Below are 27,991 nucleotides of genomic sequence, written 5' to 3'. Positions count from 1 at the left end.
ATTACAGCAAAGGTAACAGAGTAATTCAGCACCTCACAGATCGAAAACATCATCATCATCTTCTCTTACAGGGAGTAAGCTAACTGCTTGTTCCGTTTTCAAAGGTTATTGTTCGGCCCATCTCATTTGGGGCCTACCGCGGCTTCTTTTCCCTCTCCGACTGTATCTCTGCAGCTGTCACATCAGTCTTTCTCCTTTCATTCTGCTCACTTGCCCTTTCCACCTGTTTCTGTATTTCTCTGTTGTGTTGTTTACCCCTTCAACGGCCAGTTCTCTAATTTGTTCATTCCTAATCCGGTATTGACGTGTACAACCTTCTACCGTTCATAGAAATCTCATTTCAGTTGTTTATATTTTACTCTTACCCTTCTCTGTGAGAATCTCGGTTTCACTTCCACACAGCAGAGTGCGTCACAGCCATAGTTTTATAAAACTTTATTTTTATTTCCCTTCTAACTCTGTTCTCTAAGATTCTATTCATAGAGCTACATATACAATGAAATTGATGAAGCTTGTTGTCTATATCTATATTGTGCCGACAACGTATTTGGTTTCCTAAATAATTAAAACAGTTAACTTGTTCAGCTGAGACAGCCGGCTGCTGTGACCGTGCGGTTCTAGGCGCTTCAGTCCGGAACCGCGCTGCTGCTACAGTCACAGGTTCGAATCCTGCCTCGGGAATGGATGTGTGTGATGTCATTAGGTTAGTTAGGTTTAAGTAGTTCTAAGTCTAGGGGACTGATGACCTCAGATGTTAAGTCCCATAGTGCTTAGAGCCATTTGAACCATTTTCAGCTGGGAGAGAACATCGTAAACATTGCACATACATTTCATAATACCCGAAAAACGCACTTGAAAATGGGAATAATTTTCCGAAACGCATCTTGTAGGAACTCATAAAAGTAAATCGTGTGCCGTGGTAGCAGCAAAAGTTATTTTTATATACAAACCCTTTTTTTTACAGTCGCAGGTTTTCGGCAAGCATTTCTACTGGATAAAATAAAATACAATCCTCTTTAGTGCCAATAGATGGCTGGCACAACGAAAACAAAAATTCTTCCTTGTAAACGGTCTCCCTCAGGAACGAAACCGAAACAGCAATGCTGCCTGTGACGCATGCACTCTGATTCCCCGCGCAGGACCGATGACGAGGGAAAGCAGACACAGGGGAGGTGAACGTCGTGCCTCACGCCACGGAATGGACCTGTGACGTCACTGTTCTTCCCAGTTCCCGTTGGACGCAACCGGCGTGTTGTCCACATGTGTATTTATTCCGCGGCGACTCACACTGCGAAGCACTGTTCCAGCTTCCTCCTCACAATGCAGTCGAGCCGACACCCGGAGATGTGTCTGATGACGAGCGTGGTTTTACTGCTAGGTAAGTACAACTGCATTCGGATTTCTGTGCGACGTGTCTCCTTCATTCTTGATTAAATTTTGTCTTGTAGTAAGCCAATGATTGTGGTTTGCTGTAAATTTACTTAAGCCGTACTTCCGTGTACAGTAATACCTTACACGCGTTTAGATCGTCTTACTTCCCTTGCTGTACCTATTAACAAAACAAAAACGTTGTCGTGCTTCTCCATTGCTGCTGTCCGCCTCTCGTACAAGTCACTCCGTATTGCACGCAAAATCTGGTACCATTAAGAAAAAGTTGAAGGACTTCACTTTTGTAGCCCCAGTAATTTTTCCCAAAAATTAAAGGACATTTCTCTTCGTTCAACATTGAATTAAATCCTCGTTTCTGCTTAAAGTACTTTCCCTTCCTTGTTCTTTTTATTTACTTTTTCTGTCCCTTTTCCCTTCTTTCATTACTTAGATAACCAACTGCCGTTCTCTCGGCAAAACAAAGAAACTTGAATTATTTCCAAGTTAGCCATGACTTTATGTAAATATGTGGAAGCATAAGGCATGTTAATTACGGCTAGGTTAAGTAACGTGTATTGTAATTGATGTGTGATGCAATGTAAATGATTTTTTGAGTAATATCGGCAGGATAAAAAATAACGAACAGAAAAGTAATAATTTTGTTGGAGTGACCATTTTCTGCATCAGTTATATTGATATAAGTTTGAATGTATAAAAATAATTTATTTCATCGGAAATATCTGGCATGGATTTTATGCCAAGTATGTTGGTATGACGATTGGAATATTATGTTGCTACTAGCGGAAAGCGTTTTACGGAAAGCGTTGCGACGAAGTAGCGTAACAATGACATACGAAATGTCAAACACTGGAATATAAAAATTAAGATGACTGCGATCTAATTGAACTTGTTACAAAAACTGGCTGATGCCTCCTAGACATTGTCTTAAGACATAGGATTTTTGTTTACCATAGGTGGAATGCTCGCAGGGAGTTAGTGGAGATCTTGAAATTTAACAACATTCAAGACGCTGTCTGGAACAGTCCCTTAATGCGTCTGTGTCGCAATCTAGAGGCCATGTTTAGGAACAGATATAAAGCGCTTAATGAACGGAGTCATTTTCGTAATCTGCGTTCGGAGACGCAAGCATTTTCTTGAATCATCTTGCAGAAGAAAACCAATTTCATTTTTAATGTTGTATTCATGACTTACTTTTGATACAAACACTAAGGTACATAAACAGATGATGAAATTACAAAATCTACTATTTCAAAATCAGCGAAACCTTTTAAGACTTAGTTGCCTATTGTCGATACTGAGGTGGGAATCTTGAGGACGTGACTGTACTCTGATGTAACATTTCTAAATTAAGTTCTATTGAGTTGGTGGTTCAGTGGTAAATTGCCTGATTACGAATGGAAAGGTTTCAGCAACTGGCCGAGCCAATTTCAACAACGGAGGAAGGCAGCTACAGACCACTAGAATGAGATCATAGTAAAGCTCTTGGCTGGGTTTTGCGCAGATGCCAAAATGACAAACGTTGACTCTCAACCTGCTTTGAAATATTTGTTTTTGGTGTCTTTCCTTCGCATGGACATACTTGGCGTAACGTTAACTCTATATTTAAACGTTCATGTACTGCGTAAGCCAAAATGACATGTCTGGGGTATTTCGTGCTGTTACTAACCAGTAATAGTCCTTCAGTGGCGTATAGAGTAGTGCCTCTGTACGGGACAAAATTTATCTTGTTCTTATCTCTACGCACGATACAAGGCGGAGACAGCACAACTTTAACACGATCCTGCTTGAATATCGATTCTCTAAATTTACGCAACAGGACTTGGCAAGAACATTGCTATGCTCCCAGAGACTCTCATTTAAATTCCGTTAGAATCCCTTTTAAATTTGATACGAGCTGTTGCGATCCTAGCAGTGTATGTCAGTTTAGGCTCCAAACAATGGACTGTTCTAGAATCAGTCTTCACAACCTGTTGTACGTAGTTTAAAAGTACACTCACTCTCCCAGAAACGTCTCAGCACATCTTAAGGATTCAATTTGCCTTACCTACTTTAATTCCATATGTTCCATTTCATATCACTTCATAATATTACCATTAGATATTTAAACGTTCCAACCTAAGCTACCTGATTTTATTCCCCGATATTGCGGCCTCTCTGTCTCTGTGCTGCTATTTTCTGAGCAGAGGGTAAGATTTGCTTTTTTGTAAAATAATGTATACCCACTGATAGCTGCTAGATGAACCGCTTAAGAACATCTTCGGGAATATACGCTCATATATCGCCCATTAAGAATATATAATGCGGGGTTTTTGTTCTGATGGGACTCTAAAGAAGTTCTGACACAGACTGAAATGATAAACATATTTATTATAATGTGAATATGTGTATGCAAATGATGCTTTCGTTCATCAAAACTGTCTGATAGACCGAGAATGGTAGTAAAGAAAATGCGATTGACCTAGCAGTTGTTCCGTGTGTTTCATGCATACAAACAGTATTAGTCGTAACTGAACTGCCTACACATCCTAGTGTACGTGAAGAAAAATAGCGTTTAATTGCACGAATAAATTCGGAAAAGGAACAAATAGTATCTTACACAGATACGTGCGTGTGTGCAGATATTTAATATAATGAACTGCCATAGCACTTAAATTTTCAGAAGGGATACGTCACTAACTTTATTTTTTGACAGTAGCTGCTGCGTCCCATAGTACTGGTGGATATGAGGCTCGAAAATAAATTCAAATTTAAAAAATTTGGAGCAGTGAAAGACTTATTAAAACCCACGTTCGCTTTAACGTTATAAGCTGTATTTTGGTTCTGAACAAAGTTACGATAATGTTGGAAGCTGAAGAATGGCAAATTTCTTGTCAAACGTAAAAAAGAATCGGTAAATAGTGACTGGTTGACGTTTGTTCATAAATTGCTGTCTCGTGGTTACATACTCAAATGAAACATTGTTTGACACAGATGTTATAACCAAAGGCTCATGAGTTTAGTAAGACAGTGGCCACCTTTAGAACTGACAGCTGTTCACTGTAGAAAGCTTACGGGATTGTGGGGCCTTGGAGTGTCTACAGGGTGGTCCATTGATAGTGACCGGGCCAAATATCTCGCTACATAAGCATCAAGCGAAAAAACTACAAAGAACGAATCTCGTCTAGCTTGAAGGGGGAAACCAGGTGGCGCTATGGATGGCCCGCTAGATGACACTGCTATAGGTCAAACGGATATCAGCTGCGTTTTTTTAAATAGTAACCCCATTTTTATTACACATTCGTGAAGTACGTAAAGAATATGAATGTTTTAGTTGGACCACTTTCGTCGCTTTGTGATAGATGGCGCTGTAATAGAGCTTAACAGAATGGAGACAGGCTTCACTACTGAACGTGATTTGCTGTTCTAAGATTAGCTTCATATTGTTCAGATTTAAATACAGTGGAACTGATCTGTCACACCATTAAATATAAGTATCAGCAAGAAATATCCCTAATCTGTGGGAGGACACTCATGAAGCTGCTTAAAAGTACTTGTAACAGACTGGGCTAAAACGCATAACGTCAAAAATGTTGAACAGGTTATAATGCTGTCTGTTTGCATTTGAAAGTGGTGACGCAGAACGTGACTAAGACAGTTGCATTCGGCGAATGGAAATGCAGCAGTGCCTAGTGATGAAAGTGATGGAAACCACAATTTACTATAGAATTTCAGACGTAGTTTTAAAGTTAAAAATTTGTTCTGGGCACGATCTTTTCTTTTCCGAACTCTACTTGGTACTCGAAAATTGTGTGTTCTGCTTGATCTATATTATTCGGTAGAGCTTTGGATATAATTTTTTAGGTGACTGGAAGTAGACATATGCCTCGGTAATTGTTTGTCTCTGTCTTGTCACCCTCCTTGTGTAGCGGATGGATTATGCTTTGTTTCGAATCGTCCGATATTTTTCTTTCTGTAATCTTTAATAGCCTCATAAATAGTTTCAGCTGCCCTCTTCGCCCTCAGCTTAGACATCTTAGCTAATATGCCGTCTTTACCTGACGCTCTGTTTTTCAGCTGGCCGATGTATCGTTCAGTTTGATGCAGTGATGATGGTTCTGAATGTGGGTTTTCTTCTTGAGGCTGTCTGAAAATTAGTCTGTGTTGGCTCTCGCAGTTTAGAAAATTTTTGAACTAATTAGCTAGTAGCTCATAGTTGTCTGTCATTGGTAATCGTTCATCATTTCTATCATTCTTCTGGTTTTATCCCAGTTTCTCATCTTCTATGCGTGAAGATTTTTGACCAATTCGTTCCTGTACTGACAAATTTTAATTGTATGGCGTTTTTAATTTTGACGTTTGACCTTTGATTGAAACTGGCTTTGATTTCTGTTAAAAAGTTGTGCTATTCATCTCTTGACACATTCATAGCCTAAATGTCTATTAGACCACCAGGTCTTCTCTCTCCTTGTCAATTTCTTGAGAAAGGTTGACATTAAGTCAAAATGGCTGCAGAAGTTGATGAGCCCATCTCAATTCTTATTGATGCGTTTGTGTGCAGGAAAATTTCCTACTATTACCTAGTATTTCTCTTCTCTGCCAATCTGTCCACTGAAGTGTCCTACGAGTAGTTTTACTTCGTGCTTTTTGATGTCTTATTTCCTAGTGTCTTCCAAAATTGTTAGATTTCTTCTGTTGTCGTTGTTGTTGGTAGGTGCATGTGAGTTTATGATGGTATAGCCCTTGTTTGCAGATCTAACAGAGAGAAGAGATATTCGGTCTGATGGGGACGCGAAATTCGTTGTGGATTGTTAGATTTTGACCATGAAAGCTGTTCCACGCAGATACTTTATTCTTTGTGACCGGTTTTCCTTTACAGATCCTGTAGCCCTCTGTGTCAAATGTGTTTGATGTGTTTATAGGGCAATTTTTATTCTTTTTTCTTTCTTCATTTTTCACACTTAGTCTCTCTGTAAAGCTAAACTAGAACAGATGGTTCAAATGCCTCTAAGCACTATGGGACTTAACATCTGAGGTCATCAGTTCCCTAGACTTAGAGCTACTTAAACCTAAGGACATCACACACATCCATGCCCGAGGCAGGATTCGAACCTGCAACCGTAGCAGCAGCGCGGTTCCGGACTGAAGAGCATACAACCGCTCGACCACAAACTAGCACAGACAATTCATTTTTGTGCATACATACATATAGACAGGTAGCTTAGTATAGGAGAGGAAACTCTCGTGCACTAAGCTCTTAATCTGAGTTGTGATTGCACTTTACGTCAATTATTTGTTGGCTGTATTTTCTCTCCTTTTATAATTTTACCCTCTAAAGCTATCTGTAGTAACAAGAACGTTATCCCCTGATACCTTAAACCCGTGTCCTGTCCCTTCATTTCAGTGTTTTCCATATGTTCCTTTCTTCACCGAATCTGTGGAGAACAAACTGAATCATCTTGTCAGTCCACCTAATTTGGAACATCTTTCTGTGGTGCCTCAAATGCTTAGTCATTTCTTTTCCAGTGTTCCCAGAGCACATGATTCACTACGATACAACGCTTTAACTTACATTCTCAGGAATTTTTCTCAGATGGTCACTGTTTAATACCAGCAGACTTTCCTTGGTCAGGTCCTTCTACGTAACGATCCACCCCCACAATGTGGTCGTGGAGCAGACCGACGATATACCTCATATTGGTGGAATGTCCCCTTCTTTCGGCCCTTCGTGTTAAGTATAGTCTTTCCGATTCCTTAAATTTAATATTAGCAGACTATCCACGGATGGTTGAACTGGTCCTCAGTTTCCTCGGTGAAAGTGGTTATTATTTCCAGGAATAAGGTTCTACTTTAGTCTCGGAGCAGGGGCGATTTGGCTGTGGTTGGGACTACTTTTACAGCCTTCTCGGTCTGTGACCCCATGACCGCCCTCCCCCTTTTTTCAGTTTTTAGATTAGGTCTCATCTTCTATGCCTTTACTGTGTGTGTTTAATGATCATTGTTTTATAATTTGACTCCTCTGACTGGATCGGTCCACTTTTAGTATACTCTCTTTCTTCTGTGACCCACTTCGGAATCGTGGGACTGATGATCTGGCAGTTTGGTCCCATAACACCTCTCAATCAATCAATTCCCTTGGTCAGGAATACAGTCTTAGCATGTGCTAGCCTTTTTTAAGTCGTCTCTTCTTTCACCATCATAATTTGCTTCCAAGGTAGCGTCGATTGAAGCTTATCCTTAATCTAATTTCTGGTAATCCTATATACTTTCTTCTATCTAAAGTTTGTCCTTACAAGAGGACTCGCCTACAGATTTCGGCCATTGAATGTGGCAGGAGCAGGAGCTCTTGATCGCCAAGCGTTTAGAAAAATTAAGTTTTTGGCGAGGTTTGGGCGACATAAGAGCCAATTGTTGGCGTAGTTCCAGACAGCGGATGGCGCAGTGGAAAGAGTATAGACTGACAATCCGAGGGTCGTGGAGTCGAGTCCCTACGCTTTCATTTTAAATGTTTACCTTTTTTATACTGCAAATAAACCGAAATAATGCACAACAAAACGTATTAATATGTTCGTAAAAGGCACGAAAGAGACAAGGGAAAATTTGGGAATTGCACATTTCCGAAAAGGGATTAAGACTCAGTCTTTACACATAAAATTACAGGCGTTATTTAACAGTTGATTTACACGCCGCGGGCTGATATTTTCCGTACAAACAGCGGAGTCAATAAATTTTTCGCCGTCTTGTGAATTTCATAAACGCCTTATTTTTACGATTATGGGGCTGTTCAGATCTTCCTCCGCAGAAAGAATAGTCTCACTGCGTTGTCACAAGATTCTCGAAAAAAATTCACGTTGCTCAGTCGAGAGCTAACAAGTGAATAAGCTCGGCAGCCGAAGCTAGCTAGCGTGTCCCCAACGGCTGATGGGCCAGTATTACCTGCATCGGGGACCTATTGTTCGGGTGCGGTCTGATACTTCCCAAAAAATTAGTCAGAATAAAAGTGGAATACTAGATTGCATTGTACCTCAGAATAACATTTGTTCTGATGTAAGGTATAATCACAATGGCTTCAGCGTGAGTGAAAATGGTTTTCTTTAGTTCTGGGTTAAGATTTAAACAGACTCTAGGCTTAGCTGATTCTGCGCGCGTTGCTGTTGGTTTTACCGTTATGATGAAACCAAGGGCAGAGATAGCTGTAGGAAAGCGATAAGTTGAGTGATGACTGACCGTGATAAAATGTAGCACAACACCATGAAATATGTCTCACCGAATAGCAAAAATACCAAGACTTCAAATAAGACAATTTAGATTGCAAGTTCTATGAGGATGCAAAAAAGCATACGATATGCACGCTGATTGCACATAATGATAACCTCACCGAACTCCCGCTTCCCGGCGGAGTTATGTTGCTGAGACATACAACAAACTGTCCAGACAATTATTGATATTTAAGGTACATATTCAATGACGAATAAGTCATTTTAACTCAATATCAAGATTATTCATGATTAGGTTAAAGAGAGACATGGCGTTCTCACTTGCAACTAGACAGATGAATGGAAAATACATAGGTTTCTAAGGAATTCAGTTTGTTTCATATAAAAGGGCGAAATTAATCCATCGACTGTAATTCATAGAGATAAGAGATACTTATCTCTGTACAGTACTTAAATGACAAATTTATTGTGGCAACTGCCAAGGGCTGCTCGAAGTCAAAGTGAAACTAACGGAGTAAGAAATTCTGTACGCATTAATTACGCTCCCCCCCTCCCCCCCCCCCTTTTGGAAAGTTACAAATCTTTCTTAGAAATTTATTTGCAATCCTAAACTTTCCTTTGTCTTCCCTCTTAATCCCTTCTATGAAAATATTAAGATATAAAAGGTATTGAACATTATTTCGGTTAGTTTGGAGTGTAAGTAATGTTAAAATTTAAGTTTCTATTGAGGGACTCGATCCCACTGTCTCGGATTACCATCCAGTTCTTTCCGGTGCGGCAGCGACTGTGGTACGTCACTGGAGGGAATTGGCATCACACTTGCGCACATGGGGAAGAGGCGATGAGCTCTGACGTCACGTTGTCACATCCCAGATGTGTTCGATCGGGCCCAGGTCTGGGGAGTTGGGACCCCAGCACATCAACTGGAACTCACCACTGTGTTCCTCCAACCACTCCTGCTCATTGCTGGCCTTGGCGCATTATCTTGATGAAAAGTGCCACTGCTGTCGGGAAACATGATCGGCACGAGGGGCGTACGTGGTCTGCAACCAGTGTGATACACTCCCTGGCTGTTGTGGTACCTTGCACCAGCTTCACTGGACCATGGATGCCGAAGCGAATGTTTCCAAGCCTAATGCAGCCGTCACCAGCGTGTCTCCGTTCGTCACTGCAGGTGTCAAGGAGCTGTTCTCCTGGACGACGACAGATTCGTGCCCTCCCATAGGCCTGCTGAAAAAGGTATTGGGATTCATCAGACTAAGGCTCTGCCACTGCGCCAACGTCGGGTGCCGATGGTCACGTGGCCATTTGTCATAGTTGCCGATGTCGTGGTGTTACATGCACATGCATAGGTCGCCGGCTGTGGAGGCCAATCGTTAGGAGTGTTTCGTGCACTGTGTACACACTTGTACTCTGCCAAGCATTAAAGTCTAATCTTAGTTCTGTCATAGTATGCCACCTGTCCTGTTTCACCAGTCTGGCCAGCCTACGACCTCAGACATTTGTAATTAATGGTGGCCGCCCAACCACACGGCGTCTGGACGTGGTTTGACCACCTGCTGAAGACACCACAGCACTCCTCGAACACACGAAGAGTGGTGCAGTTTCCGAAATGCTCTTGCCTAGCCTACGGGCCATTACAAAATGCCCTTGGTTAAACTCAGACCGAGCGTCTTCCCCATTCTAGAAACGGACAGCACGCTCGCAGATACTACATGCACCATGCGTGAGGCTGACTAGCAGTTATTTCTCGCCAGGCAATGCTGCTATCGCCTGAACGGGCTTATATAGAAAGTAGGTCGGTGGTCATAATGTTCTGTCTGATCAGTGTATATCATAAATTTGGACTAAACTTGTGGCGCAGTGGGCGCGGTCCTCTTGTTCATCCGTATTCTGTGCTACGAAGACTATAAAACAAAAAATCCTAAAACAACAAAAACCAAATACTAAAAGAAACAGAGAAAGGAAAAACTTTGTACCACTAAAAAAGCATTAACCCCTCAACTAATTATCCAACTAAGCGTAAAACTTGAGTTCAATCGCGTAATAAACTTCTTTTTGTTCATTAAGCTACATGTAAATTGTAGAAGAAAGTTAACGGTACTAAACACGGACAGCCAATCTCCAGCCAGCAGCGACTGAGTAGCGCTGCTGCGCAGTCGTAGCAGACAGCATGGCGTGGGCTGGCGCAAGAGGTGAAAGTTGGCAAGGACTTTGCTCCGACAAGCGTTAACCGACCTTGCGGAGTCTGTTGTGCTGACAGGCACCGTGTTGTCTCCTGCTGTCATGCGCTGGCGATATTAAAGAGAACACAGCAAGTGTCATAGCCCGATATCCCAGAAACTTCGCTCACTGGAAAGGTCAAAATAAACGAACATGTGTCGGCTTATCCGTAGACACTCGACCATTTCTGAGAAAACGATGACAAAAGTTTTAGAGGTACTTCTTGCCTTTTAGCGAGTACGTAGTTAAACTGAAGTGATAGCAAAGTGGCTAGCGTTGCAGCTTCACACTTTTAGCTCTCGTGTTAGAAACCATATTATGTTTCCATTTTTCTACCCATGTCCATATTCAACGAATGTTTTTTAACGTATATTGAAATAATGTTGTCCTTATTCGTCTAATAGTGTGCTAAATGAATCAGAGCATAAATGAAAGGAAAATTAAAAAGATTGTAACCGCTGGAAATAACGTAACTCATAATAAATGCGTGACACTTATTGAGAGAACCATTTGTAATTCTAAAATTAATGTAATGCCCTTGTATCCCATAATTAATAAGACGATGTAGCCTTCTAAGGACACGAATAGGTAAAAGACCAAACAAAAATAAAAACAATAATAGGGATTCGAAAACGGGACGCGAAAGTGGGGGCGTGATTCTAGCCACTGTGCCACCAGTTGGACTGAGTTTAACACGCATTAAAAGGCATTTCTCCTATTTTGAACTCCTTTCACTGAGAGAAGATTCTGGGAAATCGGGATATGGCACTTGACGTTTTCTCCTCGTCAGTAGCTGCTACGGTACTGGCTATTTTTTGTTTCGCCTTCTCTGTTAACACACATCGATAAACCGAATACCGCATGGACAAAAAAATGGTTCAAATGGCTCTGAGCACTATGCGACTTCTGAGGTCACCAGTCGCCTATAACTTAGAACTAATTACAGCTAACTAACCTAAGGACATCACACACATCCATGCCCGAGGCAGGATTCGAACCTGCGACCGTACCGGTCGCTCGGTTCCAGACTGTAGCGCCTAGAACCGCACGGCCACTCCGGCCGGCCCGCATGGACAGCTTTATCCAATACGCACATAAGTCCACTTTAAAAAAATTGTTCGTTCTGTTTTCTCCTCGTTGTCAGATGTCGAATGAAACAATGTTGGTATGAACTGATCCACAGATGACAAGATACTACAAATTTTCTACAAAACGTCGAACAAAATGATCCTGACGGCTCTTACGAGATACACCTGGTATTTCCCCAGAGCGTAACACTTTGAAATGCAGAGTACCTGTAGTCTGCCATCACTTAACGCTAAAATAGCAGAAAATTAATAGCAACAATTGAGACTATAATAATTGTGGTGTACGATGGCTTCATTAATTATTGGGCGGTTAAAGACGATGAAATACAGTTTTCCCCAAATATGTGAAGACGACAGAGGCAGTAGACTCATATTTGTGGAAGTTAAATATCTAGAAAGAATATCATTAGTTAATTCAGACGATGGAGACATTCAGGGACTGCATAGGCCCACCAGAGCCCTCTTCTGTGTATCCGGAAAGATCGTTACCCCAAGCTCAGAATGTGAGAAACCAGCAGACGAAGTTGAAAAGTGAAATCGTTAAATTAGAGGTCAGCACTGAGTCTGAAATGAAGAATAATATCTGGTAAATGGTTCAGTAATACCGTTCAGCCGGCCGGTGTGGCCGAGCGGTTCTAGGCGCTCCAGTCTGGAACCGCGCGACCGCTACAGTTAGGGATTATTAACATCTCTCTCATATGGCCGTAACGGACCGCACAGCTTAGTCCAGTGTTGCATCGAAATTCACGAACTGTAGACGAAGGCATTTCTGTTGTAAACTATGCCTGACAGGTAACGAGAATGCATTTCGCCAGGAACCACAAACGACTCTCACGGGCGATAGACACGTGAATGCAATATCCGACATAGGCTGGTAACATTTTTGTTGGGGTCCACTTGCCATAAAGGGCAACAAAACGGGGTGTAGAATACGTACCACTGTGCTATAAGGGTGCCGTAGATAACCAAAGGATTCCTACGATGAAAGGAAATAGCACCCTAAACAATTAACGCCGGTTGTCGGGCAATATGGCGGGCGATTGTCAGCGTAATACCCAACTGCTATCTGAGGCAATTCCAGACACATTTACGCTGGTCCTACTCCAGTCAGAGATTGCAGGCTGAAGACGTGTCGGGCGATATTCCAGACAGTGGTGGGATACGACCCGACAATCATCAGATGCTCTGGCGTCCCATTTCTTTCATAGCGGGACCGCTATGGTTGTCATCGGCGGTACTCTCACAGCACAGCGTTACATCGATGATATTCTACACTTCGTTCTGCTGCCCTTCATGGCAAGCCATTCTGGCACTACATTTAAGCAAGATAATTCCCGCCCTCAAACGGCGAGAGTTTCTCCTACTTGTTTCGTGTTTTCAAACCCTAGTTTGGCCAGTAAGAACACTGTATTTATCAACTCCGAACGTTTGGAGCATTGTGGACCGAGTTCTCGAACCATCTCAGGCTTATGACGATCTAACGCGCAAATTGTACAGAATTTTGCTCTATCTCCCAGGAGAATATTCAACGACACTCTCAATCTATGCCAAGCCGTATAACTGCTTCCCTAAAAGCCATAGTTCGACCAGTGATTTGACTCAGTGAAGCGTTCTCCCTTAAATAACTCGTCTAATTTTTGTCTGTTTCGTACATCACATCTACCGTGTTCCATCCCATTTGGATAATTCCGTCGTGGTGCGTCTTTTTTTGCATGAATGTGTACTTAACTATTGCAATTACGAATAATTCAAACTGGAACTATCACATAGACATTGTTGTGAAGAAAGCAGACCAAAGCCTGCGATCGGCAGAAAATGTAGAAAAAGCAATAGGTCTACTAAAGACTGCTTAGACTACGCCTTTCCACCTTCTTCAGTAGTATTGATGTACCGTGTGACATCCAGATCATAACGGATTGACGGCGCACATCGTAAAAGTTGAAAAAGAGCAGAGCGTTCTGTATTATCGGGAAATAGGTGAGCGCCACGGATGATACACGAATTGGGGTCCCAATAATTAGAACAAAGTTCGTTGCGGCAGGATCTTACCATGAAATTTCAACAACTTTCTGTCCAGCGTGAACATTTTATCGGAGCCCACAACATAGCGAGAAATGATTCTCATAATATAATAAGAGGAAATAAGGACTCGCATGGAAAGATTGAAGTGTTCGCCATCCTTTGTGGCAGAGCGGTTCTAGGCGCTTCAGTCCGGAACCGCGCTGTTGCTACCGTCGCAGGTTCGAATCCTGCCTCGGGCATGGATTTGTGTGATGTCGTTAGATTTAAGTAGTTCTAAGGGGACTGATGACATCAGATGTTAAGTCCCATAGTGCTTAGAGCCATTTGAACCCTTTAAGTGTTCGTTTCTCCAGCGCACTGTTGGACAGTGGAACGGTAGAGAAGTAACTTAAAGCTGCCAAGAACTTAATTGTGAATTGCAGAGTAATAATGGAGATCTAGCCAGTTAGTAAGGTAGATGGTTCCTCAACAAGAAAAAGACATACATTTAACTTTAATAGATGTTGAAAGCAATTCAGTAAATAACAAAATATTTCTTAATATTTGAAGCGAACTTCCCGATGAAATTGCGATGTTTTTGATGAAATGGAGTAGAATTCAGTTTAGTGCGTATTTCTAACAGGGGAACCTCACCGTCGCACCCCCCTCAGATTTAATTATATTTTGCTTATTTTTTTTTCACAGTTCCACACAACTTCTTCCTGTTTTCTCGATTGATCTGTGTTTAATTTTTCAAGGCCTATCCACTGTGCCAAATTATAACTAAATCTGAGGGGGGTGCGATGGGGAGGTTCCCTTGTAAGGAATATCAAGTAAGAAGGGAACTGTTCAGTTTCATGCCGTACATACGGCTCTGCATTTATGTTAACAGGTCTATATGATATTTATCATTTTTATTCACTACGCGATATTTACGAAATATTTGATACCTTCTCCAGCTAACTTCAATCAAAAATACAAGAGAAGACTACTTATTGCTGTGAGTAGCTACAGGGTGTTTCAAAAATGACCGGTATATTTGAAACGGCAATAAAAACTAAACGAGCAGCGATAGAAATACACCGTTTGTTGCAATATGCTTGGGACAACAGTACATTTTCAGGCGGACAAACTTTCGAAATTACAGTAGTTACAATTTTCAACAACAGATGGCGTTGCAAGTGATGTGAAAGATATAGAAGACAACGCAGTCTGTGGGTGCGCCATTCTGTACGTCATCTTTCTGCTGTAAGCGTGTGCTGTTCACAACGTGCAAGTGTGCTGTGGACAACATGGTTTATTCCTTAGAACAGAGGATTTTTCTGGTGTTGGAATTCCACCGCCTAGAACACAGTGTTGTTGCAACAAGACGAAGTTTTCAACGGAGGTTTAATGTAACCAAAGGACCGAAAAGCGATACAATAAAGGATCTGGTTGAAAAATTTCAACGGACTAGGAACGTGACGGATGAACGTGCTGGAAAGGTAGGGCGACCGCGTACGGCAACCACAGAGGGCAACGAGCAGCTAGTGCAGTAGGTGATCCAACAGCGGCCTCGGGTTTCCGTTCGCCGTGTTGCAGCTGCGGTCCAAATGACGCCAACGTCCACGTATCGTCTCATGCGCCAGAGTTTACACCTCTATCCATACAAAATTCAAACGCGGCGACCCCTCAGCGCCGCTACCATTGCTGCACGAGAGACATTCGCTAACGATATAGTGCACAGGATTGATGACGGCGATATGCATGTGGGCAGCATTTGGTTTACTGACGAAGCTTATTTTTACCTGGACGGCTTCGTCAATAAACAGAACTGGCGCATATGGGGAACCGAAAAGCCCCATGTTGCAGTCCCATCGTCCCTGCATCCTCAAAAAGTACTGGTCTGGGTCGCCATTTCTTCCAAAGGAATCATTGGCCCATTTTTCAGATCCGAAACGATTACTGCATCACGCTATCTGGACATTCTTCGTGAATTTGTGGCGGTACAAAGTGCCTTAGACGACACTGCGAACACCTCGTGGTTTATGCAAGATGGTGCCCGGCCACATCGCACGGCCGACGTCTTTAATTTCCTGAATGAATATTTCGATGATCGTGTGATTGCTTTGGGCTATCCGAAACATACAGGAGGCGGCGTGGATTGGCCTCCCTATTCGCCAGACATGAACCCCTGTGACTTCTTTCTGTGGGGACACTTGAAAGACCAGGTGTACCGCCAGAATCAAGAAACAATTGAACAGCTGAAGCAGTATATCTCATCTGCATGTGAAGCCATTCCGCCAGACACGTTGTCAAAGGTTTCGGGTAATTTCATTCAGAGACTACGCCATATTATTGCTACGCATGGTGGATATGTGGAAAATATTGTACTATAGTGTTTCCCAGACCGCAGCGCCATCTGTTGTTGAAAATTGTAACTACTGTAATTTCGAAAGTTTGTCTGCCTGAAAATGTACTGTTGTCCCAAGCGTATTGCAACAAACGGTGTATTTCTATCGCTGCTCGTTTAGTTTTTATTGCCGTTTCAAATATACCGGTCATTTTTTAAACACCCTGTATATTCCGACCGTTAACCAGTTTTTTTAACAAGGTGACCCTGTTTTTGAGAGCTTGCATTGCCGTTTAGTAATCTTGTTTCCTGTATTAAAACGCCGTAGTTGTATCATTAGTCCTGTAGATAAAACTTTTATTGAAGCAAGGAAACTATACTACTCAGTCATCTGTGTAGACATTTGTATTTGGTAAACAGCCACAGAAACTGAAGTTTTTCTAAGACACTTCATTCAGATAAAACGGACCATACTTCAGTTTCTGATGAGATCTATTAACAGCAGACGTGTTCCAGTGCAGCCGGGCAGGGCTGACGCAAACGCGGGCAATTTACCAACCCCCCCAGGGGGTCCACAACTCTTTTGTGGATACGTGCGTGGCGAGCACGGGGCCCCGAGCCGTTGCAGCCTTCTTTCTCTCCCGGGCTGCATTTCCTTTCCCTTCCCCTCCTTTCCCCTCCATACCCCTTTCCCCTCGCCCTCTCCTCTCCTCTCCCTCTATTGGTGTCCTTGCTTATGTTGGCCCCCGCTATCCTCCTGGTTCTGTTGGTTTTACACTCCGGCTTTGTTGCGTAATCATCTCCTCCTTTTGGCATTCCTTGGTCCCCCTCTGGGGTTTGACCTCCATTCCAAAATTTCTCTTCCGTAGTGTGAGCCATTTGGGGAAGAGCACCTTACCTAGTGTCTCCGACGTGTGCCCTCCTAGTACATTCCACCTTTTCTTTTACGTCGTTGTCTGATGCTAGGGTGCATAGCCAGCACGGTAGCCAGCCCGTGTGGTGGGGTCGCTATGTACCCTTTTGGTTGAGCCCCCTGAACACACAGGGATCACACTTCTGATACCTGAGCTGTGACCTCCTCATGCATGCCTTGGAGTGGTTGCTCGTCATCCTGGAGCATCGGAACTCCCGGCAATGGCCGCCGTGCCAGACGGCCCTTGCTGTGGCTGGGTGGCGCCCGTGAGGAGAGCCCCTGATCGGAGTTGGTGGTATCAGGGCGGACGCTATGCAGATGAAACGCATACGGGTCCAAAACTCTGGCCGCTCTTCTGCGGCTGTCTCTCTGTGTGGTACTGATTCCTCAAGTGCTGCTTCTCTTGCCCCTTCGGCCTTCCCTTCCGTGGCTACCCCCTGGGAGGAGGGTCAGGCCCGTCGTCTAGGGGCAAAACCTTTCCCGCGTTATCTAGTTTGCACCAGGATTGATGGAGATACTTTCACCAGTGTCAAACCTTTATTCTTTCTGGAACACATTGATGACAAGTTCGGTGAAGTGGACTCCCTGAGCAAGATGCGGTCGGGTTCGTAGCTGATAAAAACTGCTTCGGCTGCCCAATCTGCGGCCCTTCGTGCCTGTACCCATCTTGGCACAATTCCCGTGTCCATTACCCCACACCAGTCTCTAAATATGGTACAAGGTGTGATCTTTCACAGAGACCTCATCCTTCAAACTGATGAGGAACTTCGGGACAATCTCGGACGGCGGGGTGTTCACTTTGTTCGGCGTGTTCAGAAGGGTCCTAAAGATAAGCGTATTGATACTGGTGCCTTTATCCTGGCCTTTGAAGGGGATACCCTTCCTGAGAAAGTTAAGATTATGATCTATCGCTGTGATGTGAAGCCGTACATCCCACCTCCTATGCGGTGTTTTAAGTGCTTGCGTTTTGGCCACATGTCTTCTCGCTGTTCCCAGGACCCTCTCTGTGGTGACTGTGGACGTCCACTCCATGAGGGGAGTCCCTGTGTTCCCCCTCCTGTATGTGTAAATTGTCATGGTAGTCATTCTCCACGTTCAGCAGATTGCCCAGTCTATAAGAAAGAAAAAAAGATACAGGAGTATAAGTCCCTTGATCGTTTAAGCTACACAGAGGCCCGTAAGAAATATGCACGATTGCACCCTGTGTCCATGACATCTAGTTACGCCTTGGTTACATCTTCATCCCTTCCTCCCCCTTCCTTACCCCCATCCCGGACCCCTCTCCTTCCCCCCTCCCCTGCGGCTCCCACACCTTCTCCTCTGGGCGCTGCTCCCCCTCCCCAGCCGGAGAAGTGTCCCACTCCTTCGGCGTCTGCCGGTCAAGGGCGCCTCTCCCGGGATGCCCCTTCCCGGCACCTTCCAGGTCAAAGGTCTGCTGCAGCGCGGCGACCGCGAGAGCCGCGGTCTATCGGCCCCCAGGTCGCCCGGTCTCTTTCTGTTCCTGATCTTGCTGCAGCTGGCTCCATTATGCCACACAGCCCTCCTCGATCTCAGCCTGAAAAGAAGAAGAAACATAAGTCCCGGGACAAAGAGCCTCTGGTGTCACCGGAGGTCCCTTCCCCGACTTCACAACCGGATTCTGACCTGTCGTTTATGGATGTCGCCCCCTCCTTGTCGGTGACGGGTGGGGACCCGGCGGTATGACTGGATTTAGCGTGTTCAGCCCTCATTTAAACCATCGTTCTGTGGTTCTCCAATGGAATTGTAATGGCTACTATCGTCACCTTCCGGAATTGAAATCCCTTCTTTCGTCCTACTCAGCAGCTTGTGTGGTTCTCCAGGAATCTCATTTTACTGATGCTCACTCACCGACCCTCCGTGGGTTCCGTGTTTTCTGTCGAAATCGGGTCGGACCCTTGCGGGCTTCTGGTGGCGTTTGTACGTTGGTCCGTACAGACATTGCTAGCACGTGGATTCCTCTCCAAACTACATTGGAAGCGGTTGCTGTTAGGCTCCACTTAGACTCTGCAGTCACAATTTGCAATCTTTATCTCCCTCCTGACAGGACTCTTACACCTGCTGCCTTAACCACCCTTCTTCAGCAACTTCCTCCTCCCTTCCTCCTCCTTGGGGATTTTAATGCTCATCATCCTTTGTGGGGCAGTGCCTTTCCATCTAGACGAGGTCTTCTTATCGACCAATTTATTGCAGACCACGACCTGTGCCTTCTTAATGATGGCTCCCCTACTCATTTCAGTGCTGGTCATGGTACCTTTTCTGCCATTGATCTTTCTCTTTCTTCTCCCTCTCTCCTCCCTTCATTACACTGGTCGCCACACGACGACCTTTGTGATAGTGACCATTTCCCGTTGATTATCACGCTCCCTTCCCGCTCCCCGATGGAGAGGTTACCTCGTTGGTCTTTCCACCGCGCCGATTGGCCTCTATATACTGCACAGGTCGAGTTTTCTCCCTCTTTGTCGGGTTGTATTGATGACGTCCTACGTGACGTGTCTGACGCGATTGTTCGCGCTGCTAACCTTGCTGTCCCGCGCTCATCTGGACAATTTCGTCGTCGGCAAGTCCCGTGGTGGAGTACGGCCATTGCCATTGCCATCCGTGATCGCCGTCGAGCTTTGCAACACTTTAAGAGGCACCCATCTGTAGCCAGCCTTTCTACCTTTAAGCGCCTTCGCGCTAAAGCCTGTTATTTAATCAAACAGAGCAAGCGGATATGTTGGGAACGATTCGTTTCTTCCCTTGGTTCCACTGTCCCTCTGTCACGGGTATGGGCTACACTTCGCTCTCTCCAAGGTTGCCATAGGCAGTCCACCCTCCCAGGCCTTCACCTCCCAGATGGCATTTGTACGGACCCATTAGTTCTTGCAGAACATCTTGCGACCCATTTTGCAGTGGCATCAGCGTCGGCCTCCTATCCAGCTGCTTTCCTTCATCAAAAACAGCAGGCTGAAGCTGTCACCTTATGTTTCACCACTTGTGAGTCAGAATCTTACAACGAACCTTTCACTGAATGGGAATTTCTTTCTGCTCTATCTGCTTCTCATGATACGGCTCCTGGCCCAGATTCCATTCATAACCAGCTGCTTCAACATCTCAGTGCTCCACAACGGCACCATCTTCTTCGGGTGTTTAACCGTATCTGGCTCCAGGGTGACTTCCCTTCTCAGTGGAGGGATAGCATTGTGGTTCCTGTCCTTAAGCCTGGTCAGAACCCCCTATCTGTTGACAGCTATCGGCCAATTAGTTTGACCAATGTTGGTTGTAAGTTACTTGAACGGCTGGTAGCCCGTCGGCTCACTTGGGTCCTCGAATCTCGGGATCTATTGTCCCCTTACCAGTGTGGCTTTCGAGAGGGACGATCTCCAATCGATCATTTGCTTCGCTTGGAATCCGCAGTTCGGCAGGCTTTTTCCCAGCGCCGCCATTTGGTTGCAGTGTTTTTTGACCTTCGCAAGGCCTATGACACGGCCTGGCGCCATCACATCTTACTAACCCTTCATCAGTGGGGTCTTCGGGGCCCACTCCCGATTTTTATCCGCCAGTTCCTGATCCATAGGTCATTCAGAGTTCGAGTTGGTACTGCTTTTAGTTCTCCACGGACCCAGGAGACGGGCATCCCACAGGGTTCTGTCTTGAGTGTCCTTCTTTTCCTCATTGCTATCGATGGACTTGTGGCCTCTGTCGGTCCCTTGGTCGCCCCTGCCCTGTATGTGGATGATTTCTGCATTTGGGTTAGCTCCTCCTCGATGCCATCTGCAGAACGGCAGCTCCAGGTGGCTATACGGCGTGCCTCTGCATGGACCCTCTCCCACGGGTTTCAATTCTCTCCTTTAAAATCGCGGGTGGTCCACTTCTGTCGCCGTACTACGGTCCACCCTGATCCAGAGCTCTATCTCGCTGCACAAAGATTGCCTGTGGTTCCACAGTTTCGTTTCCTAGGTCTTCTTTTCGACAACAAGCTCACTTGGCTGCCCCATATCAGACTCCTGAAGGTAGGATGTTTCCGTAAACTCAATGTCCTTCGCTTCCTTGCCCACTCCTCCTGGGTTGCGGACCGTTCCCTCCTCCTCCGTCTTTATCGTGCTCTAGTTCTGTCACGTTTGGACTATGGTTGTCAAGTTTATGGTTCAGCTGCTCCTTCCACGCTGCACGTGCTGGATCCAGTCCACCATCGTGGTATCCGTTTGGCCACCGGTGCCTTCCCTACTAGCCCTGTTGATAGTCTCCTGGTTGAAGCTGGGATCCCCCCCCCCCCTTTCTGTTCGGTGGTCCCAGCTTCTGGTGTCTTATGCCCTTACTATCCGTTCTTCTCCCGCTCATCCTTCCTATTCTATCCTATTCCCAGACCATGGACGTCGCCCGCCTGACTCCCGCCCTCGGGCGGGTTTACCGGTTGGGCTGCGCATTGCGTCTCTTACCCGTGATTTTCGGCTTCCTTCTTTGTCCTGTCTTCCTCGCTCCCTCCCCTCCACCCCTCCTTGGTTAGTTCCTCGGCCTCGAATTCGGATGGATCTCCGCCGCGGTCCGAAAGATTCCATCCCCCCGGTGGTGTTCCGTTCCTTTTTCCGCCAAATTTTATGGGAGTTTCGGGATGCTGTTGTTTTTTACACTGATGGCTCTAAATCTGCTGATCATGTTGGGTATGCCTTCACGTCCTTCGTTGGAACGGAAAATCATCTACTGCCACCCTCATGTGGGGTGTTTACTGCGGAATTGATGGCAATTTCCCGGGCCCTTACCTTTATTAAACAATCCCAACACAACCGCGTTTTGTTATGTACGGACTCGATGAGTGGCCTTCTTGCTATTGACCGGTGTTTTTCGCGCCATCCCTTGGTCTCTGCCATCCATGACCATCTCGCTGATCTTCACCGTGCTGCTTGTTCCATTGACTTCTTATGGGTCCCGGGCCATGTGGGTATCCCGGGTAATGAGCTCGCTGATCGTTTGGCTGGGGGAGCAGTTACTTACCCCCCGTTTTCCGTAACCCCTCCTGCAGCGGATTTACGGCTTCACATCAAATCCCACTTTGCACAGTCATGGGCCAATTCTTGGGAGGCTACTCCACTGTCTAATAAACTTCGTGCCATTAAGGTGAATACAGGCCCATGGCGTTCTTCCTTTAGCCTCTCCCGCAAGGACTCGACCACACTGTGTCGTCTCCGCATTGGCCATACCAGGCTGACCCATGGTTTCCTTTTGCGTGATGAGCCACCCCCGCTATGTGGTTGTGGAGCCTTCCAGTCAGTGGCCCACATTTTGGTTGAATGCCCCCTTCTTTTGGCTCTGCGTGCTAAGTACAGACTCCCCCACACTTTACCTTTGATGTTGGCTGACGATTCCCGGATGGTCTCTCTGGTTCTAGGTTTCCTCCGGGAGAGTGGTTTTTATTCTCAGTTTTAAAGTTTTTAATCTCCCTCTGGTGTTGGGGCAGGGCGGTGAGTGTTTGGGTGTCTCCCACTGTAGGCAGTGTTCAGAGATTCCCGATTCACCTCCCTGACCAGAATCCTCTTTTCTTTCCCTTTTACTCTGTTTTTACCCCTTCTTTTTAAGGCTTGGTTAGTTTTTCTATTCCCATACGTACTTTCTGCATTATAGCAGTTGTACCTTTTAAGTCACAGGTGGTCTTGCCTATGCTGTTTCAGCATAGTGTTGGGTTCGTTCTCTTGCCAACTTCCCTCATTTGTTTTTACTAATGACATCGTGACTGCCCTTTTACGTTTCCCCTTTATCCGTTTTATTTTTCTGACTATACTGAGATGTCCCGTTAGCAGAATGGAGTCTATTTGAAACAAGGGACTGATGACCTTGCTGTTTGGTCCCTTTAACCTCAAACAACCAACCAACCGGGCCATGTGGGTATCCCGGGTAATGAGCTCGCTGATCGTTTGGCTGGGGGAGCAGTTACTTACCCCCCGTTTTCTGTAACCCCTCCTGCAGCGGATTTACGGCTTCACATCAAATCCCACTTTGCACAGTCATGGGCCAATTCTTGGGAGGCTACTCCACTGTCTAATAAACTTCGTGCCATTAAGGTGAATACAGGCCCATGGCGTTCTTCCTTTAGCCTCTCCCGCAAGGACTCGACCACACTGTGTCGTCTCCGCATTGGCCATACCAGGCTGACACATGGTTTCCTTTTGCGTGATGAGCCACCCCCGCTATGTGGTTGTGGAGCCTTCCAGTCAGTGGCCCACATTTTGGTTGAATGCCCCCTTCTTTTGGCTCTGCGTGCTAAGTACAGACTCCCCCACACTTTACCTTTGATGTTGGCTGACGATTCCCGGATGGTCTCTCTGGTTCTAGGTTTCCTCCGGGAGAGTGGTTTTTATTCTCAGTTTTAAAGTTTTTAATCTCCCTCTGGTGTTGGGGCAGGGCGGTGAGTGTTTGGGTGTCTCCCACTGTAGGCAGTGTTCAGAGATTCCCGATTCACCTCCCTGACCAGAATCCTCTTTTCTTTCCCTTTTACTCTGTTTTTACCCCTTCTTTTTAAGGCTTGGTTAGTTTTTCTATTCCCATACGTACTTTCTGCATTATAGCAGTTGTACCTTTTAAGTCACAGGTGGTCTTGCCTATGCTGTTTCAGCATAGTGTTGGGTTCGTTCTCTTGCCAACTTCCCTCATTTGTTTTTACTAATGACATCGTGACTGCCCTTTTACGTTTCCCCTTTATCCGTTTTATTTTTCTGACTATACTGAGATGTCCCGTTAGCAGAATGGAGTCTATTTGAAACAAGGGACTGATGACCTTGCTGTTTGGTCCCTTTAACCTCAAACAACCAACCAACCGGGCCATGTGGGTATCCCGGGTAATGAGCTCGCTGATCGTTTGGCTGGGGGAGCAGTTACTTACCCCCCGTTTTCTGTAACCCCTCCTGCAGCGGATTTACGGCTTCACATCAAATCCCACTTTGCACAGTCATGGGCCAATTCTTGGGAGGCTACTCCACTGTCTAATAAACTTCGTGCCATTAAGGTGAATACAGGCCCATGGCGTTCTTCCTTTAGCCTCTCCCGCAAGGACTCGACCACACTGTGTCGTCTCCGCATTGGCCATACCAGGCTGACACATGGTTTCCTTTTGCGTGATGAGCCACCCCCGCTATGTGGTTGTGGAGCCTTCCAGTCAGTGGCCCACATTTTGGTTGAATGCCCCCTTCTTTTGGCTCTGCGTGCTAAGTACAGACTCCCCCACACTTTACCTTTGATGTTGGCTGACGATTCCCGGATGGTCTCTCTGGTTCTAGGTTTCCTCTGGGAGAGTGGTTTTTATTCTCAGTTTTAAAGTTTTTAATCTCCCTCTGGTGTTGGGGCAGGGCGGTGAGTGTTTGGGTGTCTCCCACTGTAGGCAGTGTTCAGAGATTCCCGATTCACCTCCCTGACCAGAATCCTCTTTTCTTTCCCTTTTACTCTGTTTTTACCCCTTCTTTTTAAGGCTTGGTTAGTTTTTCTATTCCCATACGTACTTTCTGCATTATAGCAGTTGTACCTTTTAAGTCACAGGTGGTCTTGCCTATGCTGTTTCAGCATAGTGTTGGGTTCGTTCTCTTGCCAACTTCCCTCATTTGTTTTTACTAATGACAACGTGACTGCCCTTTTACGTTTCCCCTTTATCCGTTTTATTTTTCTGACTATACTGAGATGTCCCGTTAGCAGAATGGAGTCTATTTGAAACAAGGGACTGATGACCTTGCTGTTTGGTCCCTTTAACCTCAAACAACCAACCAACCAATCAACCACAACGTCAGAATTACCTCTCTCGTCCCTTTACTTTTCCTAAAGTCAACTGATCGTCATCTAACACCCTCAATTTTCTTTTCCATTCTTATGTGTGTTGTTTACAAGAATAACTTGGATGTATGAGCTGTTAAGCTGATAGTGCGATAATTCTCGCACTTGTCAGCTCTTGCAGTTTTCGGAAAAAATATCATTCACAAAATTCCGAAAGTCAGATGGTATGTCACCATACTCATATTCTAGACACCATCGTGAATAGTCGTCTTGTCATTTCCCCCAATTTTTGAAATTCGGATGAAATGTCATCTACCCCTTCTGTCATATTTGGTCTTAAATCCTCCAAAGCTCTCTGAAATTCTAATCCTGGATCCTCTATCTCTTCTAAATCGACTCCTATTTCTTCTTCTATCACATCAAACAAATCTTCACCGTCATAGAGGCCTTCAAAGCACCCATTCCACCTATTTCCTTCCTCTTCTGCATTTAACAGTGGAATTCTCGTTGCACTTCTAATGTTACCACCATTGCTTTCAGTTTCACAGAAGGTTGTTTGAAATTCCCTGTATGCTGAGTCTGTCATTCCGACAATCATTTCTTTTTCGATTTCTTCACTTTTTCATGTAGCCATTTCGTCTTAGCTTCCCTGCACTCCTTACTTATTTCATTCTTCAGCTACTTGTATTTCTGTATTCCTGAACATTTCTGTACGTCCTCCTTTCATCGATCAGCTGAAGTATTTATTCTGTTACCTATGGTTCCATCGCAGTTACCGTCTTCGTACCTATATTTTCCTTTCCAGCCCCTATAGTTCATGAAGTTCCATTAGGTGATGTCTTTATACATAGCCTAGAGAATGCAGTCTATAACGGAGGTGCATTCCAAGCAGAGCAGTCATTTTCTTTTTGGCGAAAAACCAAAGCGTAGCAGATGTTAACAGGCGCTTGTAGAATGTCTATGGAAAAAGCACGGTGAGTCGTTGGGCGAGGCGTGTCATCGGTGTAACTAGGTCACGCAAGTCTGTCCGATCTCCCTCGTGCCGGCCGGACGCGCACGTCTGACTTCTGCAGTGTCGCCACAGAAAGGCAAACGAACTTCTGCTTCATGACACCGCAAGGTCTCACCCCAGTCTGCGCACACAAGAGCTCAAAAAACTTAATTGGACTTTTCTACTTAATCATCTCGCACCTTCTGACTTCCATATGTTTTCCTCAATGAAGGATGCAGTGCGCGTGAAGCAGTGCGTAGATGATGGGGAGGTTATTGTTGCAGCAAGACATTGGATCCGACGTCGGCCAGTGGTGTGCCACCGTGCTGGCGTACCGACGCTCCCAGTAAGTTGGCGTAAGCCGTTGCACTGAAGGGAGATACCTTTAAATCCAAAGAGTGGGGAATAATACGATGTACTGGAATCCCGAATAAAACTAACCCGCTTTCAGAGAAAAGATGTTGCGTTACTAATGGAATGCCCTCGTATGTTTCCCATGTTTTGCTGTGAGCGAGGGAATGTCTGGACAAATACTACTAGTGGTGTGCAGTCGAAGAACTGCGCTCAGGTGGTTCTGTCGTTTGTGTACAGTGTTTCGATCTGAAAAGCTTAAAGGCTGAGGAAAATGTTTACATTAATATGCGGCACCAAAAATGCACGTTATAACTGCCGCTTTTGCATGTACTTTAGGAAACCTCTACCGTGGAAGGTAAGAACCAGACTGAATGTTGTTCACCGTTCTAAGCTTATCCTCAATAAGTCACATGGCAGGTGTATTAGTTCTAACTGCACATCTGCGGACACAGTTCTGACGTCAGCCGAACATGGTCACATGAAGATATCAAAATCTGGCTCAAGTGACCTAAAATCAGAGTGTTTTTTCGTGAGTGCTTCATCTAAATTACCAATAGACTTAAGGAATGACTCAAGACGGTTACCTATGGTTACTTGCTAATTTCACCAGTCGTAAAATAAGACTACTGTCTTGGAACAGACTTTTCCAGATCTCCAATTTCATTTGCATTGCTGGGATTTTTTTAAAAAATAGTTTTTCCCTGCAAAGAGTCATTGACGGTACTCAAATGACTAGTTATAACAGTAAATATGCTAGTACAGTCATTGAGGACCAGGAAGCTCAGGAACAAACCTTCTTTTCATATCCATAAAGATTTTCCTGGTCAAGCAAAAAAGGGAACGTTCAGAGATTTTACTATTATTTAACCATCATACCTACCAAAAATATGGTACATCATTGAAATCAGATTCCAGCGAATCCAACCGTTCAAATTTACAGATCTAACCTCATTACAAGCTTGTTACACACTCTCACTCTGTACAAAGCCAAATTTCTGTCCTGGGTCCTACTTAGTTTTTAGAAGACCCACAAATCCATCACAGCTGGCCATATTTAGCGTGCCGATAGTGGCGACGGAAACTAGATTATTCTCAAGAACATGTTCCACTGCCAGTACATGTCTCATTTGGTTCTTTTGTGATTGTCAGATCTGTACCCACAGCACTGTCGAAAGTACCCATTTGTGTTGTATCGGTAACGCCGGTATTTTCATCAAGGCAAAGGGAATATGCAGTGAACTGATGCCCTCTCAACGTTACTTGTCGATCAACAGCTGCACCAAGATCCTACATACGGTGTGCAGTTGCCCGACGAGATAGTTCTAAATTATGGAGGACATGGGGATCCACTGGCATTGTCGAACCATTCCTTCACAAATGGCCCAATGGAGAGTGGTCGAAGTTCCTGAGCAGTTTTAAAGCTCGCACTCACTTTGTAGCTTCACATTCCTAGAAATAAGGCTGGAACGTAAGGCTGCAGTGCAATTTCAATAATATTAAGTCTGTATCAAGTTAAATGAAATAAGAGCTTCTCACTGGGAACCAATTCTGTTAACCTTGTAATTACTTTCAAACGCTCGCCTTCCTGAACACTGGCTGGTCATAACTGAGGTGCAACTACTCAAAGGTCCATTGTGAGCTGCTGTTATCGTATGGCAGCGAAAATTGATACATATTCTCATACGTTAATACCGAACAGATTTACGCTGGAAAAAGATGCAATTTTGGCCACCGAGTGCAAATATGATGCTGCAA

The 27,991-nt window shown here is 44.8% G+C and overlaps 1 protein-coding gene across 1 annotated transcript in view; it reads left to right on the top strand.

The window, feature by feature from the left end:
- Nucleotides 1-1,312: 1,312 nt before the first annotated feature.
- LOC124715501 overlaps nucleotides 1,313-27,991 on the top strand; it is a 47,716-nt gene continuing 21,037 nt past the window's right edge. Inside the window, exon 1 of the mRNA XM_047243102.1 lies at nucleotides 1,313-1,378. Within this exon, the coding sequence (XP_047099058.1) occupies nucleotides 1,321-1,378 (58 nt within the window). The 5' untranslated portion in view covers nucleotides 1,313-1,320. The remainder of the gene's footprint in view (nucleotides 1,379-27,991) is intronic.

The sequence above is a fragment of the Schistocerca piceifrons genome, chromosome 1, assembly GCF_021461385.2.
Source record: "Schistocerca piceifrons isolate TAMUIC-IGC-003096 chromosome 1, iqSchPice1.1, whole genome shotgun sequence".
NCBI lineage: Eukaryota > Metazoa > Arthropoda > Insecta > Orthoptera > Acrididae > Schistocerca > Schistocerca piceifrons.
This window is presented reverse-complemented; position numbering and strand designations above follow the sequence as displayed.